Source organism: Pituophis catenifer, unplaced genomic scaffold, assembly GCF_029215685.1.
Source record: "Pituophis catenifer annectens isolate HBS135680 unplaced genomic scaffold, rPitCat1.0.hap2 SCAF_4, whole genome shotgun sequence".
Lineage (NCBI taxonomy): Eukaryota > Metazoa > Chordata > Lepidosauria > Squamata > Colubridae > Pituophis > Pituophis catenifer.
The window spans coordinates 66417044-66434961 of NW_027256884.1; the positions used below are offsets into that span (position 1 = coordinate 66417044).

Genomic DNA, 17918 nt, shown 5'->3' on the forward strand with positions numbered 1-17918 from the left:
AGGCTGCCTTGCACCATTCTCCAAGCAGACACCATTCTCATGATTCTTTGGAAACATCCTTCTCCAAATCCCACAATTAGAAGAATGAGGCTTCCAAACAATCATGAGAGTGGAGCCTGCTCTTGTGATGCTTTTTTTATTCATCAAATATGTTTGCCGCTTATCTAGCTGCAAGGTGACTTTGGGCAGTTTTGGAAGCCTCATTCTCCAAACGGTGCAAGGCAGTCTTGGGGAACAGTGGAAGGCAGCCTTGGTAAGAAGGCCTGGCATGACCATAGGTGTGCTGAAACGGCTGTAAGTTTAGGCACAAGTAGAAAGTCTCTTTGTTCAGTACCATTGTAATTATGAATGAATGAATGGTTCTGAGGACTGCCTGTATCCCAATGAGGTTTTATAGCCAGAAGAAGAGAACATTTTGTGGGCTGCCTAACAACGATGAATCCCTATTCAGTCATGTTTGGTTTGACTGAAATCAGTGAAGACTCCTTTAAACTTAGTCTGGAGCCTTTTTGCTGAATGAAAAACAAACAGCTTTGTAACATGGTGTTAATATAAATACTAAATCTGTAAAATGCAAAAATGTTTTATTAATAAAAGATCTGTGAAAGAAATGAAAACATTTACATGGGAACTAATATTCTGGAGGGTTAACCAAAGCAATTCAATATTATTACAAGAACCTTTCACAGCAGAAAATAAATCTTTGACAAGATAAAGAGGTATCATTTATAGGTTAAATGAAGAGTTTTGCAACATCCATAGCCTAAACACATACATACATACAAGAAAAAAGTTTTGTACAGCAGTGAATTTCATAATCTCACTCTTTGTGTACCACTAGAAAAAATTAGGCAGCGAAAATACTGAACATCTATTGTCTAAAATCAGGGACAAGACCGGCCAATTTCAGCTTGCAATTTCATCTCTTCTTTTCTCAAAGGGAAAGTGTCAATGAGCGCATAGAGCTCAGCAGGAGTTGCTGGAAAAGGATATCGTTCTTTGTCCACACCATGTTTATCAACTACTACCATATAAAAGTTATAGTGAGGGATACGAAGTAACAACCTGAGGGTATGAAAAGAAACAAGTTTGTTAACAACTTCCTTTCTCTTTAACGAAGAAATTACCTTGCACTCCTGATCACTGCTCCTGTTCATGTTCATGGTCATTCAAGGGCCTCTCAAGATCATCTGTTTCTAGACAAAAGTATCCCAAAGCAGCATATATCAGTCCCTGCCTGCAGCTTACAAACTAAACATGTAAGACAAGCAAAGAAAAGGGTAGGACAGGGAAAAAAGAACACTCCTTCATATCCACCCCCTCCCTTTGCAATTCCTTTAGTTGCCCTTGGTTTCTCGCTGAAGCAGGAGGCCTCAATAGGTTATTATTCTCTTCTACCCAAAACAATCATCAACAGAGCTGACCATTATTTGGAAAAGAGTGACTAAAGAAGCTTCCTGAAGCTGCTTCTCCAGTCAATGTATGGGTGAAATTGATCTTCATTCCTATGTACAGTAATATTCTCTTTTATTTAGAGAATACAATAAATAGTCAACATCTGAAAAGGGAAATAATCCTCTTTCCAGATATAATTGTTAAACATCAAGCAAAGATAATCCAGTCCTCACACTACATTTTAACCACATGTAGTTTCTTGCTGTGGTCAAAACTTCCAACAGAGAGATACATTTAAAGCACTTAGTACTGCAATAAATACCTTGCATATCTAGTACATTCAAAATTCCAAAGAATATAGCAAAGTTCCATCTTGTTTTTAGACAGTAAGCATGCTCACTTTAGTCTTCCTTTAGAAACATTTCATTGCATAGATACTCCACGCCTCTGGTACTCTAACTGGTATGCATTACTGGGATAGCTATATACTGCTATAACCAAAGGCCAGAGAACATTTTAAAAAACAAATCAGTGTTGCCCTTATGCTGAAATATAATTCTGTACTAATAAGTTGGAAAAGTGTTGATGTTTTACAATTTAAGGAAACTGTTTGCTTTTCATTAGAACTAAACCATAATGTAAGAATTTTCAAATTATGACCTTGAAATATGATATTTAAAAGAAATTCAATCAAGTGAACAATTTACAGCATTAAATATTGGGGGGGACAACTCCAAACTTAGACCATTTGTAATTCACACAGTTGCTTGACAATGCAGGGAAGAGAGATATATGCTTATGCATAGTTCAGCATGCAACCACAGTATCTGTGCAATGAACAAAATATTCATATTCTGTTCATTAATGAAGCAAAGAATATATTTTAAAGAACATATTAATTTAAGTATAATATGGGGATCATTAAATTTTATTTTATTTGTCAAATTTGAGTAAAACATTTAAACAAGATGTTCTATTCTGGAATTCTCTTGTATTAAAAAATCTCATTCTATAAAGTCCTGCTCTAAAAATCTAATCAAGACATTTTTTTAAAAAAAAATTGATTTATATGCTGCCCTTCTCCAGAGACTCAGGGCGGCTTACAATGTGCTAAGCAATAGCATTAAAGACAAACAGCCAGAGGACATTTTTCCTTATAATTAGAGTCTATATAATTTACCTGAGTTGTACAGCCAAGGCAGGGGGCATCAGTCTTAATCCTATTCTTCCCAGTTGTGCTGGATAAACCCCAACCAATTCAATCACTGTAACATGCCGGAGATCTAAACCACATTGTGCTGGCTGTGTAAAATAGGAAGATAATCAATTGGTTTAATTATGAAAAGCATCTATACAATGTGTTTATGATAATCTTTAATGTGGGACGATTGTATTTGCAAAACTTTATATGACCAACCAATTGATGACAATGATACCTTCTTATTTTTTTTTGTGTCTGAGCTAAGAGTGGGATGGTGCAACCATCCTTGTAGTCCTTGATATCCTAGTGATTTTTTGATACCATTAACCATGATATCCTTCTGGACTGCTGCAAAGATTTGGAAGGGCACTGTTGCAATGGCTCTCCTCCCTCTGTTGTTGGTTCATTGCCCCTCACTTGTAAAATACCTCAGGACTCAACATTCTCACTCTGCCTATTTAACCTCTATATGAAATATCTGGGGAGGCCATTCATCCACTTGGGGTCCAGTGTAGCAATATGCAGATGATATCAAACCAAACATCTTGACCCTGGGCCTTCCTGGTATTGATAGCAATGTATCGAGGTTGTTTGGGTCTGGATATTGACGCAATGTATCGAGGTTGTTTGGGTCTGGATATTGACGCAATGTATCGAGGTTGTTTGGGTCTGGATAGGGAGGAACAGGCTCAGGCTGAATCGTGGCAAAACCAAATGGCTATGGTTATTTGAGCATCCTGCATCTGAGGAGTTTTCATCTTTGGTCTTGGATGAAGCTGTAAATCCCTGTTCAAGACTGAACCACAATCTGGGATCATCCTGGATTCACAACTCTGCTCAAAGAGCAGGTGGTAGCTGAGGTCAGGAAGGCCTTTGCACAAACCTATCTAATTGCCATTCATAAGAGGCCCTTCAGACAATCATTTATGTCCTATTCACCGCACAATCTATCAGTCACACCAAGTAAACCAGATCAGGAAGTCAATTTCACAGGAAGGCTAAAACTATTTTTATGGATATTGGCTATAATAACAAACTTGCAAGTCTGATTGTGCTGTACTCCCTCCCTCATCTTATACTCCAGTGAATTAGTGAGGCATCTGCCTCAATCCCTTCCAAATGTTATCTTGTTGCTAAAGGACTAAAAAATACTTCAGTCCTTTTTGTAATTCTTGCCTATTTCCATCTAAATTATCTACCTTACTCTCTACAAATATAATTGGACATGGGCAACATTAATAGAGACTAATTTTATTAAATATGTTTAATTGTGAATAGTTTAGCACTTAAGAAACTATTCACTTCTGAAAACTTGTCAAAAAAAGGTGGGGTTACACATGAAATGGGCAATAAATTTACTTTCACACCCAAATTCTGTTTAATCACATACACTTTTAAGACTCTGATTTTTTCCTGGAACCATTTGGCACATATCCAAAACAAAGAGTCCCATTTCATTCTGTATATGAACCATTTATTTATTTGTAGGGATCTATATGCCTGCCAAAAAAAAAAATAGACTCATTTTGAAGAGGAAAAAATAAGCATAACTCCAAACTGTATGAAGACCATTATCCTCTAAGCTGAATTACTGCAGCAATAGATCAGAAGAGGAAGCAATTTTGCTGATTCGTCTGTGACCCCTGTGCTTCTGTTCCATCCAATCTAGAATGGATTAAAGACTTTCTAGGGGGGGTGAATTTAAAGGGAAATTATGAGAATCACCTTCATTGTTTAACAAGAACTGGAACTTATTTAATTCAATCAGCCCTTTGTGAGTATGTAGGTCCAGATTAGCATTATGTGTATTAAATAAAGGAGCAAACACTATTAAAGACATTTCCATCTATATTAATTTGGGAGTATTTATTTATTTGATTTGATTTGATTTGATTTCTATACCGCCCTTCTCCTACTGGACTCAAGGCAGTGAACAGCCAAGAATAAAAACATTCACATACAAAATTTAAGATTAATTTTAAAAGAATTAAACAAGTTTTGGCCCGATATAAAATTTAAAACACCCCAACTAAAATCAATTTATAAATTAAAATATCTAAAAATATCTAAGGGGAGGGGTCAAGCCAGCCTAGCTTGAAGAAATAAAAAAGTTTTAAGGGCACGGCGAAAAGCACGGAGATCTGGGATCCTACGTATCACCGGGGGCAGGTTGTTCCAAAGGACAGGTGCTGCCACAGAGAAGGCCCTCCCCCTGGGGGTCACCAGCTGACATTGCCTGGCCGACGGCACCCTGAGGAGTCCCTCTCTGTGGGAGCGTACTGGCCGGTGGGAGGCTATCGGTGGCAGAAGGCGGTCCCATAAGTACCCAGGCCCTAAGCCATGGAGCGCTTTAAAGGTGGTAACCAACAGCTTGAAGTGCACCCGGAAGACCACTGGGAGCCAATGCAGCTCGCGCAGGAGAGGTGTCACATGGGAGCGCCCCATCGCTCCCATAATCCCCAGCGCGGCCGCATTCTGCACCAGTTGGAGCCTCCGGGTGCTCCTCAAGGGGAGTCCCATGTAGAGAGCATCACAGTAGTCTAGGCGAGAAGTGACGAGTGCCTGAGTGACCGTGCGTAAGGAGTTCCGATCCAGAAAGGGACGCAACTGGCGAATCAGGCGAACCTGATAAAAAGCCCCCCTGGCCACGGCTGTCATATGCTCTTCTAAAGACAGCCGTGCGTCCAGGAGGACGCCCAAGTTGCGAGCCCTCTCCGTGGGGGCCAGTAACCCACCCCCAATAGCCAGCGATGGCACCAGCTGGCTATATCGGGACGCCGGAAGCCACAGCCACTCAGTCTTGGAAGGATTGAGTCGGAGCCTATTTCTCCCCATCCAGACCCGCACGGCCTCCAGGCACTGGGACATCACTTCAAGGGCATCATTGGGATGGCCTGGGGTGGAGATGTACAACTGAGTATCATCAGCATACTGATGGAACTCCACCCCAAAACCACGGATGATCTCACCCAGCGGCTTCACATAAATGTTGAACAGGAGGGGTGAGAGGACCGACCCCTGCGGCATCCCACAAACAAGGCATCTCAGGGTCGACCTCTACCCTCCTACCAACACCGACTGTGACCGGTCAGAGAGATAGGAGAACCACCGTAAGACGGTGCCCCCTACCCCCAACCCCTCCAACCGGCGCAGCATGATACCATGGTCGATGGTATCAAAAGCTGCTGAGGGATCTAACAGGACTAGGATAGAGGAACAACCCCTATCCCGAGCCCTCCAGAAATCAACCACCAATGCGACCAATGCCGTTTCCGTGCTGTGCCCAGGCCTGAAGCCGGACTGGAGCGGATCTAGATAGACAGCTTCATCCAGGTACCGCGGAAGCTGTCGCACCACCACACTCTCACCAATCTTCGCCACAAAGCTAAGGTTGGAGACTGGACGGTATTTAGCCAAAACAGCCGGATCCAGGGAAGGCTTCTTGAGGAGGGGCCTCACCACCGCCTCTTTCAAGGCGGAAGGCAAGACACCCTCACTCAGAGAAGCATTAATAATCCCCTGGAGTCAGCCTCGCGTAACCTCCCGGGAGGCCAGCACCAACCAGGAGGGACATGGGTCCAATAAGCATGTGGTTGCGTTCAGCCGTGCCAGAATCCTGTCCACGTCCTCGGGAGCCACAGGGTCGAACTCCTCCCAAATGACATTCTCAAGACCTGCCTCCATCATCCCACCTCTACCTACCCAGTCAGAGACCAAGCCTTCCCGAATCTGAGTGATTTTATCATGCAGATACTGCACAAAATCCTCAGCCCGACCCTGCAAGGGATCCTCCCGCGCTCCCAGATGGAGAAGGGAGCGGGTCACCCTAAACAGGGTGGCTGGGCGGTTATCTGCAGATGCGATAAGAGTGGAAAAATAATTACATTTAGTAGAATTAAATGTCACTTATGTATAATAAACTTTTCTTTACCTGCAATATTCCCAGCTGCATTCTGTAAAAGTAATTGGATGCAGTAGGAGTGGATATAATAAGCAATCTTCGTTTTTCATAAAACTGATCTAGAAGAGCTGCTGCTGTCCTCACACCAATATTAATATTCATAGCTGAAAGATATACAAAAAAATTATTCATGCTACCATGTTCATATAGAAACTTAAAAATAAACAACAAATCACATAGAAAATGAGACAGAAAAAGTCTTAGCTAATGCCAAAGTTTAAAAAGTGTTTCCAGCTCCTGGAGAAAGATCAGCTTTTTGTATACATTTTCAACAGACCCTATTAGAGTGCCAGAAATGGGCTCCAAACCCTCCACCCCACAAATCCAGACCACAGCACAGTCCAACTAAATAATTAATTAGTAACATCTGAAGTTATTTTTACGTTGGTGGTGTAGAGCTTTGCATTTGAAAGGGGAAAGATGCTTTGGAAAGTTACAGTTTGCTCATGCAGCATCAGCCATCAATTTCTTAAAGCAGCTGGATCTTTTCTTCTTCCTGGATTGCTCAGAAGCACAATCCCAGGAGAAGGCTCATTTAATTTAAGCAATTGCAGACAAGTGCTATGTGAGCAACCATACATTCTTTGGAAGATCTTTCCCCCTTTGACTTCCCAGTCTTAGAAATAAAAATAAAAAATAAAAAGAGAGATAGAAATAAAATCTCAATCTACCCCTCCCTTCATATTCTCTTAACTTTATTATATGGCTTTCAATAATCAACATTTATCCAGAAAGACCAAGAAATCCACAGAAATCCATAGAATAGGAATGGGATGAAGAGAAATACTCAAGTTAGAGGACATCCATGAATTTTCATAATCCAGATAACCCTTTACTGAGTGTGTTCCACAAAACTCTTCATTCCAATTCTGAACACTACAGCTTCATTTGTTTTTTAAGTTTAAAAAATAATTGAGAATTATAATGGGGAAAAACTTTAGAAAAGAAACAGAAAATATATTTATAGATTTTTCCCCCATAAATTTCCTCTAACACTGAAGATCTTTGGAAAAAGAGAAAACTTTCATGACTTTAATACAATGAATACAAAAGTAAAAAGTACTATTATGTTGACTACCATTTTGCCGGCCTATTTACAAAATGAAACAAAGGGGTTTTTTTTATTGCTTATTGGCAAAATATTATCCACATGTAAGTTATGTTAACAAGAAACGTGAAGAAACTTGAAGGGGTATTAGGTTAAACTATGTTTCAAATAATGCACATAATCCTGATCTAGATTCTTCTCTCTTACAGAATTTATTCATTACTCACGTACGTGTACAGGTTGGCTCTGTTCCTGACCAGCCTAAATTATACTGGCAAACTCTTGCTGGACTTCCCTGCAACTCATACCCACCAATGCAGGAAAAGTCACAAGTTGCACCATAATTATCTCCATCACCAGAACATTTTATGTAGCCATTGTCTGGGGCATTCGATTTTCCACAGCGCCTAACTTTAAATACAAAATAACAGAATTCAGTATTCATCATCACTTCCAGTATAACAAAATGAAAATCTAGTACCTTCTTGAAAGATTATTTATTTACTTCTAGTTAACTAATTAATAAGTAGTATATAATTTATAGAGCCGTGGTGGCACAGTGGTTAGAGTGCAGTAATGCAGGCTACTTCTGCTGATCACCGGCTGCCAGCAGTTTGGCAGATTGAATCTCACCAGGCTCAAGGTTGACTCAGCCTTCCATCCTTCTGAGGTCAGTAAAAATGAGGACCCAGATTGTTGGGGGCAAGGTGCTGACTCTGTAAACCTCTTAGAGAGAGCTGTAAAGCACTATGAAGCGATATATAAGTCTAAGTGCTATTGCTATTGCTATCTATTAATTCATGGGATAACAATAAGACTATCAGGATAACAATTCTGTTTTTATACAGTACTATCATTTATAAAGCTGAACTCCCAGTGATCCTAAAGCCAGAATAATTCCACTAGTTATACCTCTTTGCTACGATGGGAATTTCAACTACAACCTCCAAGGCAGGGGTGAAATTCTCCCGGTTCGGACCGGATCGCCTGATCTGGTAGTGATGGTGGCGAGTGGTTCGGAGAACCGGTAGCAAAAATCCCTGTGCCCCCCCCCAACCACCACCACCATGCCCAGCTGAGCTGCACGATCATCAGAGGCTTTTTTTTTTTTACTTTTAAAAGCATTTTTTCTACAACCTCTTCCAATGAAAAAATGCTTTTAAAAGTAAAAAAAAGAGCCTCTGATGATCGCTCAGCTCAGCTGGGATCGTCAGAGGCTTTTCAAAGCATTTTTTTCTGCAACCTCTTGGCTGAAGAGGTGGTAAAAAAATGCTTTCAAAAGTCTCTGACGATCCCAGCTGAGTTGCCTGATCGGCAGAGAGGTATTTTTTAAAAAGCCTCTCTGACGATCCCAACTGAGTTGCCTGATCGGCAGAGAGGTATTTTTTAAAAAGCCTCTCTGACGATCCCAGCTGAGTTGCCTGATCGGCAGAGGCTTTTCAAAGCATTAGAAAAAATGCTTTGAAAAGATAAAAAAAAAAAAAGTTGGCCACACCCACCCAGTCGTATTACCCCCCCCCCCCCTACCAAGCCATGCCCACTGAACCGGTAGTAACAAATTTTACATTTCACCCCTGCTCCAAGGTCCCTTCCAACTCTGTTACTGAATTAGATTGTTTCTATTTCCTAAGTGCAACATATCACATTAATAAACAGAATGCAATGCTCAGGTCTGATCAGCAATTTAATCCTTTATAGAATTATATGACAAATTACTGTGCTAAACTATGAAGGTATAATTATCTAAATCTGAGAGAGAATTTGCTATCCTCAAGAGATAACCACAGTCAATCCCAGCACTATATGCAATAGAGGTTATGGAGTAGTAGTTCAGTCATGCAAAATGCATCAATTTATTATCTTAAATGTTTTTGAAAAGGCTGGCTCCTATTTATTGTGTGTTGTCTACAAAAGCCTGTACTAGTATAGTGCAGGGGTGAAATGCTACCAGTTCACTCTGGTTCGGGCGAACCAGTAGCAATAAAAACTACCTGTTCGGGCAAACTGGTAGTAAAAAAAAAAGCTACGATCCAACGATTACCTGTGCCATGCAGTTTAGCTTTGCTAGAAAGCAGAATTTCCTGCTTTCTAGGGAAGCTAAACTGTGTGCCACAGCTGATTTCCCCCTTGCTGTTTTACTGCACATGCGTGCCTGCGCAGTATGCACCAAAGGGAGGCTTGGGAAGGTAAGTAGAACAGCAGGGGGGGGATCAGCTGTGGCGCGCAGTTTAGCTTCGCTAGAAAGCAGGAAATCTTGCTTTCTAGCAAAGCTAAACCGTGCAGCACAGGTGATCATTGGATCGTACCTTTTTTTAACTACCGGTTCGCCTGAACTGGTAGCTAACTACCAGTTTGCCTGAACTGGTAGCTAACTACCAGTTTGCCTGAACCAGTAGCTTTTTAAAAGCACAGCGCAGGTTTGGTGCGCACTCTGCATGCGCAAACAACATGCGTTTGGTGCGTACTGCACATGCAGCGCACATTTGGTGCGCATGCACATGCACAGCATGCACTTGGCACACAGCGTGTGTGTAGCAACCGGTAGCAAACCGGTTCAGATTTCACCCCTGGTTTAGTGCCTTCCAGATATATTGGAACTGTAACTCTGAATATTGGCCCTGATGGATACATTCAGGAAGCTAGTATACATCTCCGAATAACATGTGAATGTGGTTTGGGTTCAATGACTGTGCCCGTTTTCAGCTGGAAAGTGATCTTACCTCTGACTTTGACCAAAAATTTGCAAGCTCCCTTATTCCCAGCTCTGTCATACACAGTATATTGGATTTTGTGATTTCCTTCTGAAAAATATGATCCTGGTGGAAGTCCTTTCAAGATAACACTAAAAATGAAATAAAGTAATGTTAAATTTTAAAAAAACAGCAATGTATCATTCTTGCAGTATATATTTTAGAGAATATGGACTAAATTGTTAATATTATACTTAACTGGAACTTCTGAGAATCTGACTTTTTAAAACACCATCTACTGATATGCAACAACAACAATACTATAGTGTCACTGGTAGCATCACACTGCAATGAACAAGGACATATTCAATTTTGCAGCTACTAAGATTATTGGACGAGCAGGCACAAAAACAGCCAGGGAAGTGAAACAGGCCCCTCATCAGCCAACAGGAGTGCTGATTTACCACCAGCCTATCAAGTACTTAAAAGGTGAGGGCTGGGCAGCTCAAGCAAATAATAGCTAATGTCATAAAATCCAGCCACCAACACATCCCAATAAACATCTAAAAAAGCCAATTACAACAGGCACTATGAATACCACACACATACTAAGCTAGAGAGAAGTTCCCTGAAGATGGGCTCCAGTACGAGTCTGAAAGCTTGAAAGACAAAACCTCTGGTCCTGGTGACTGACCTAGATTGGATCCTGCAACACTATATATGGATATAAAATAAGCACTAGCTATTTAAAAGTTCAACTTGCATCTTGTTACTCTTCAATTGCTAGGCTGCAAAATTATTTGGACTGCATGTTTGAAAGAAAGACTAGGAACAAAAATGCTGTAAATTTTCAATTCATACTAGTGTCAAACCCCGAGCCCAGGGTTTGCCATGCCTGAAGGGAGGGCGGTGGGTGCTTGGAGGTTACGACAGTGGTGGGAGCTTGCAGCAGCAATGGCGGAGCTGAGCCAACATAGCAAGAGGCTGCAGCAGCAGAGTCGAAACCCAGCTTATGCTGAAAGCCAGCTAATTATGGCCGGCAATGATTCAGCCAAAGATCAGCTGTTCCAGAGTATGGAGCAGCACACAGAGAGAAGAGCCAGGGAGCTGTGGCTGTTCTGTCAACAAGCTGCTGTTGAGCAGGCATAGGCTGAGTGGGTCTGGTCAGCTTGTTGCAGGGATGGGGAGGGCATGGCTGATTGCTGCAGCGGCAGAACGTGGCACAGCTCTGAACTTTAAAAGATATTGGAAGGCAGATGCTTCCAGCACTGACTATACATCTAAATTTTGATCTTCCTGTGACGTCACAGCAGCCAGAGGAGGCAAGGTACTCTTCTCCCGAGCCGATTCTCCGTTCGCTGTACCCGGCGGCTTCATTGAAGCTTCTTTGAAGCCACCACCGAGCGGAAAAGCTTGGTTGGAAAGAGGGGAGTTTGCCAGCTCCGTGTGGAAAGTGCAGGCTGCACGAAGAGACTGAAGTACCTCCCCGATGTCGGCACAGTGAGAGGATGCCTGCTATGGCACCCTGAGGCTGTGGCTATACTGCTTGAGGAAGTCTATTCATCCCAGCCGAACTAAAAGACTGATTCGGTAATTTGAGACTGTGATTCGATTAGAAGCCGCAAGGTAGTGGAGTTTAAAATCTTTCCAACTCCCAGAGCCTAAACTTAGTGAGTTGGCAGTGAAGTTTGTTGGCAGTTTGAGAAGATTACCAACCTTGGATTATAACTGATTATTGCGATCTGATTTCATCCTGTTTTTACGACTGGTGAATTTTGAATTTTGACTTACTGTTTGGGAATGCGATTCCCCACGGACCTTGAATGAAAGAGGGCTGTGCTTCCTTTGATTTTCCTATCTTTGACTTAGCATTAACATTTTCTGTTTTGAAGAACGCCATTTGTATGAGCTGTCATTTTTTAATTTGCTTCCACTGCAAGAACAGCTGGAGAACTGGAGAAGTTGGTGTTTGCTGCCATCTAGTGACCAAAATTGCTAACTGCACCTAAATTCATTATAGTTGGACTTCCCCCCCCTTTTTTTCCCCTTTTCCTTTCCTACTTCCTTTTAGATAGCCAGTAGGAATTAGATAACCAGTAGGAATTAGTGAGTAAATTTACCCCTAGTGTGGTTTGGACATAGCGAAGCAAGAGTGAATTTTGATAATAGGTGGTGAAACCATTTGGTGTTGTATGATTGCCTGGAAAGACTTTTTAGGAATATCCAAAATGGCTACCACGACTATTACCTTGAAGAAGAAGGCAATCATGACCTCTTCAGCCTCATCTCCAGCCACCACCTCTGTGACGCTACAAAGATCATCTGAAGACGTGGCTACTCCGGGAAAAGCATCAACGCAAGATATTCTCCAGTCTATACAGGAGACGTTGATTAAAAATCAAGATTCAACGTCAAAAACCTTGGAAGAGCTGAAGAGGAATGTCAAAACATTAACTACTGAGACAAGGTTGTTTCATGCAAAGTTTGAGGAGGTCCAAAATACTTTGACTAATCATGAGGAACGGATTCAAGCTTCCGAGATAAAGACCGAGAAGGTGACCTGTAGGATGGAGCGGCTCGAACTCTGGCAAGGCTTGGCTAATAAAAAAATCGAGGAAGAGATTATCTTCCTCGAAATGGATAGATCTGGCTACTTCTTATGGTTTCAGAATGTCTCTGAAGAAAAAGGTGAGCGCTTGGATGTACTAATAGGAGAGATTGTTGCAGGAATTACTGGAAGAGATTTTGCAGAAGTTTCAAGAGATATTGATGATGTGTACCGAGTATATACCAGCTATGCTCGGCGCAACAAGCTCCCTAAAGAGATCCATGTTCGATTTACTAGAACAGCACTAAGGGATGAAGTGTTTCGGAAAATGAGGGACCAAGCTTTTACTTACAAAGATAACTGACTAACAATATTGCTCAGCTCCCGAGACGAGTACGAGACATTCGGAGGAAATATGACTTTTTGACAACATGGCTGAGGAAACAAGGGATACGTTATCGTTGGCTTCTACCAGAAGGCCTGACGTTTACCTGGCAAGAACAGAGGTTACGACTGGAAACCGTACAGGAAACGCAGGACTTCGCAGAGGCCTATATTAATTTTAGTGACCAGGAGAGTGAAGGTGGTAACCTAGGTAAGAGCCAAGAAGAGGTAACCCAGGAAACAACAGCCACAGAGCATATCGGACATGACAAAGACACAGCCCAATCTGGAGAAGGAAGAGGAACAAATTTCCAAATCGAGACCAGATCCCAGAAACTCAAGAACGCAGGTAAGTAGAGGTATGGATGAGGTGCTCCACCTATTTTCCGTTAACATCAATGTCCTAAATGCTCCCACTAAGAGGAAAAAGGTCTGGGCTAAACTTCAAAAAATTAATTATGATATTATATGTTTACAGGAGGCCCATATAAGGAAAGACCATTCTAAGATTTTAATTTATCCCAAACTGGGGAAGTTGTATGTATCCTTGGCCGACTAGAAGAAAAGGGGAGTTGTTGTTTACGATCGGAGAGGCCTGGTGAAACGTCAAGTATATGCAGATAGAGAGGGTAGGATACTGATGTTAGAGATTAGTATTGGCCAAAAAATAATATTGTTAGTAAATATATATGCCCCTAATGTTAACCAAATGGGTTTCTTTAAAGATTTGCATAAGAAAATTAATGAATTAAATTACGAGCATGTATGCATAGTAGGTGACTTCAACACGATTGCTGATACTTCAATTGATTATGATCCAGGAAGGGGTTCTCCTAAATACAAAAAAGGGCATAGGAAGGTACTCCCCAAACATGGGATAACCTAAGAACAGAAATAGGGTTAAGAGACGTCTGGCGAGACTTCCATCCTATGCAAAAGCATTTTACATATTTCTCCCCCAGGCATAGATCATGGTCTAGAATAGATATGGTCTGGTCAACATCAGATTTGAAAGAAGGCATAAATTCAGTTGAAATAGGGATGAATATATGGGCAGACCACCATCCCCTGGTAATAAAATGGAAGGGCTCCACTAGAAGAGCAAGATGGTCTATGAGGGCTGAGATAATGAAAGACGAGGGATTTATAAATATGATTAAAAAAGAATTAGATCATTTTTTTTATCGAAAACAAGAGAGAAGATACTTCCCTTCAAAATATTTGGGATACTGTCAAAGCAGTAGTTAGGGGATTGGTAATAAAATATACAGCTACCAAATGGAGAAAGGAGAAGGCCAAACGGATTGAGTTAATGGCTGAATTGGAGAAAGCTGAAGGAGAGCTGCGTTTAGATCCGCATAATAATTTGATTAAGGAGAAAATTGACTTGATTAGGCATGAGTTATCTATCCTAGATCAAAAGGATTTGGCGAATAAAATTCGGAAATTTCGACAAAACCAATTTGAGCATGCTAATAAACTGGGCCGGTGGTTGTCATATAGATTAAGAAAAGAGGCAGAATCTAGAAAGATTGAATTTTTACAGGACTCTATGGGAAATTTGGTAGGTATATAGAGCAAAAAGCAAAGGTGGCCCAAGATTTTTATATCTCCTTATATAGCCAAGAAATCCATCAGGAAGATAAACTCAAGAGTTATCTCCAGAATCTACAATTGGAGATGATTCCGGATTACTGTAAAGAAATTTTAAATGCAGAAATTACAGTTGGGGAAATAGCAGTAGCTATCAAGAAACAAGCCAATGGCAAGACTCCGGGACCGGATGGGATTCCTAGTGAATTTTATAAAGGAGTCTTTGACTCACTTAGTTTGTACATTAAAGATCTATTTAATGAGGTTTTATTACACTCTAGGATACCCCGGTCCTGGATGGAAGCCTACATTTCCCTAATCCCGAAACCCGATACAGATAAAACTCTGATCCAGAACTATAGACCAATCTCGCTCCTGAATGTGGATTACAAGATTTTTGCGACAGTAAGAGTTGAGAGACTCTAGGTGTTCCTGTCCTGATTTATCCACCAGGACCAGAATGGTTTCCTGCCTTATAGGCACCTAAGAGATAACGTAAGGGTAGTATTGAATGCCTTAGAATACTATGAGACACACCCTGATAAACTAATGGTAATGAATTGTTTTTTAATATTTGTATTGCATGTTTTTAATTTTGGCTGTACACCGCCCTGAGTCCTCAGGGAGAAGGGCGGTATAGAAATTGTAAATAAATAAATAAATAAATAAATAAATAAATAAATAAATAAATAAATAAATAAATAAATAAATAAATTTTTCTGGATGCCCAAAAGGCTTTTGACAGAGTCAGCTGGAATTTTATAATACAACAATTGGAAATGATTGGTTTTGGGTCTCAATTTACAAGGGCAGTTCAGGCCATCTATTCTAAACAGTCGGCAAGGCTACTGTTTAATGGATCACTATCAGATGAGATACAGATTTATAAAGGTACCAGACAAGGATGCCCTCTTTCACCGCTGCTTTTTATTTTAACACTTGAACCACTTCTTAAGACGATCAGGCAGGATTCGGAAATTAAGGGTTTAAAAGTTAAAGGGGAAGAATACAAACTCCAAGCATTCGCCAACGATTTGGTTTTCATATTAGAAGATCCCCTTATTACGGGACCAAAATTACTTACTAAATTAGATGAATACGGGGAGGTAGCGGGGTTAAAAACCAATAAGGATAAAACCAAAATGTTAACAAAAAATTTGTCAGGTACCCAAAAGGAACAGATCCAAAGTATTATGGGGATTAATTGTGTCAAAAAACTTAAATATTTAGGTATTTGGCTTACAAATAGATGTTCTTCTATCAAAGAGCTCAATTATTCCAAATTATTAATAGACACAGCGAATGAAGTGGAGAGATGGCGGCATATTCAGATCTCATTATTGGGTAGAATTGCTGTGATAAAAGCCCATGTTTTACCGAAATGGATCTTTTTATTCCAAATGGCTCCTGCAAGATTGGATAAAAACTTTTTTAGGAAATTAGACCAAATTCTAAGTAAATTTACTTGGCAGAGTAAAAAACCCTGTATAAAAAGAAAAATGCTGCAAGAGCACAAAACAAGGGGTGGCTTGGGGCTCCCTATGTGGGAGCTTTATTACCAAGCTTCATCCCTGGTTTGGATAAAAGATTGGGTGATCCTTTCAAGAAAGCGCATTTTGGCAATTGAAGGATATGATTTGCAGCAGGGATGGCATTCCTTCTTGTGGTCTCAGAAAGAGAAACAATCCAAACATTTTACTAATCATTATATTAGAGGAATTTTATTAAAGGTTTGGGAAACGGTGAAGAAGCAAGTTTACACACAGATTCCTAAGTGGGTGTCTCCATTAGAGGCAGTGACCCTTCCGACTGTGCACAATATAAAAAGGAACTGGGTTTATGGTGACTTGTTGGATGAAGTCGGGAGACTTAGACCTAGAGCCAATCTCCAAACTAGAGGATTAGACATAGACTGGTGGTCCTATGTGAAAATTCAAACTAGATTCGCTAGGGATAAACAGGAACATGGTATTTCCCTTCATTTACAAACTTTTGACAAGCTTCTCCTAGGTGGCCGAAGGAAATTTATTTCCAACGTTTACAATCTTCTTCTGTCCAATTTTATGGCGGAGGAGATTGTAAAGGACACGATGATTGCCTGGGGGGAGAAATATTGGAACAACAATTCAGCTTGATGCATGGCAAAATGTATGGAACAGAACTGACCCTTTCTTCCCTGTTCAAAGAAAACTTTTATAAAATGATCTACCGTTGGTATCTCCCCCCCCCCGCCAGAATCGCTAAGATGTTCCCAGGATCTTCTGATAGATGTTGGAAATGTGGGTCGGCCAAGGGTACTTTCTTCCATCAGTGGTGGATTTGTCTGTCAGCTAGACGCTATTGGGGGAAAATACAGCAGTGGCTGCTGGAAATAACAGGTATGAACTTTCCCCTTCACCCAGACCTCTACTTACTTGGAATAAGACCGGACTACATCGACAAGAATATATTTGTCCATGTCTCAACAGCGGCAAGAATGGCATTTGCTCAACTGTGGAAAGATGCAGATACGCCCCCTGACCATCTGATAATAAACAAGATTCTCTGATGTGCTGAGATGGACAGGCTAACGTATATCTTAAAAGACAAGAAAGATTCAGTATATAATAAAAGTTGGGACAGATGCTTTGTCTGGCTCAAAAGAAGGTTAAACTTAGGAGAAGGGTGATAAGATAGTCTAATTAGATTAACTAGATATTTACTAGGCTTTATAACTCTTTATAATTTTGATAAAAACAGAGCAATTGTTTTGTAGTTAGTAAAAAGAACTTGATTGCATTGAAATGTTTGGCTAGGATGATATTAGTTAATATTAATTGGAGAGTGAGCTTAACTCTCGGTTAGTCATGTTTGTTGTTTCGTTTTAGTCCCGTTTTAGTCATGTGTTTCTATATTTCGCTTCCTATATTGCTTTCCAATCATTATTGTGTGTTAATTTTATTGTAAATATTTAATGAAGATTATTTTTTAAAAAATAAAGAAATTTTGAGACTTCCGGTTGGCGAGCTGCAGCGACATGGTGCCGAGTGAGTGATCGCTACTCCTCAGCACCGTTTGTCACTGCGTTTTGGGGATCCTTTCGGGGGCATGGGACCCGG

The 17918-nt window shown here is 40.7% G+C and overlaps 1 protein-coding gene across 1 annotated transcript in view; it reads right to left on the reverse strand.

The window, feature by feature from the left end:
* Nucleotides 1-791: 791 nt before the first annotated feature.
* SRPX (sushi repeat containing protein X-linked) overlaps nucleotides 792-17918 on the reverse strand; it is a 208454-nt gene continuing 191327 nt past the window's right edge. Inside the window, 5 exon segments of the mRNA XM_070943415.1 lie at nucleotides 792-1065; nucleotides 2576-2697; nucleotides 6528-6661; nucleotides 7837-8016; nucleotides 10326-10447. Coding sequence (XP_070799516.1) covers nucleotides 885-1065; nucleotides 2576-2697; nucleotides 6528-6661; nucleotides 7837-8016; nucleotides 10326-10447 — 739 coding nt within the window. The 3' untranslated portion in view covers nucleotides 792-884.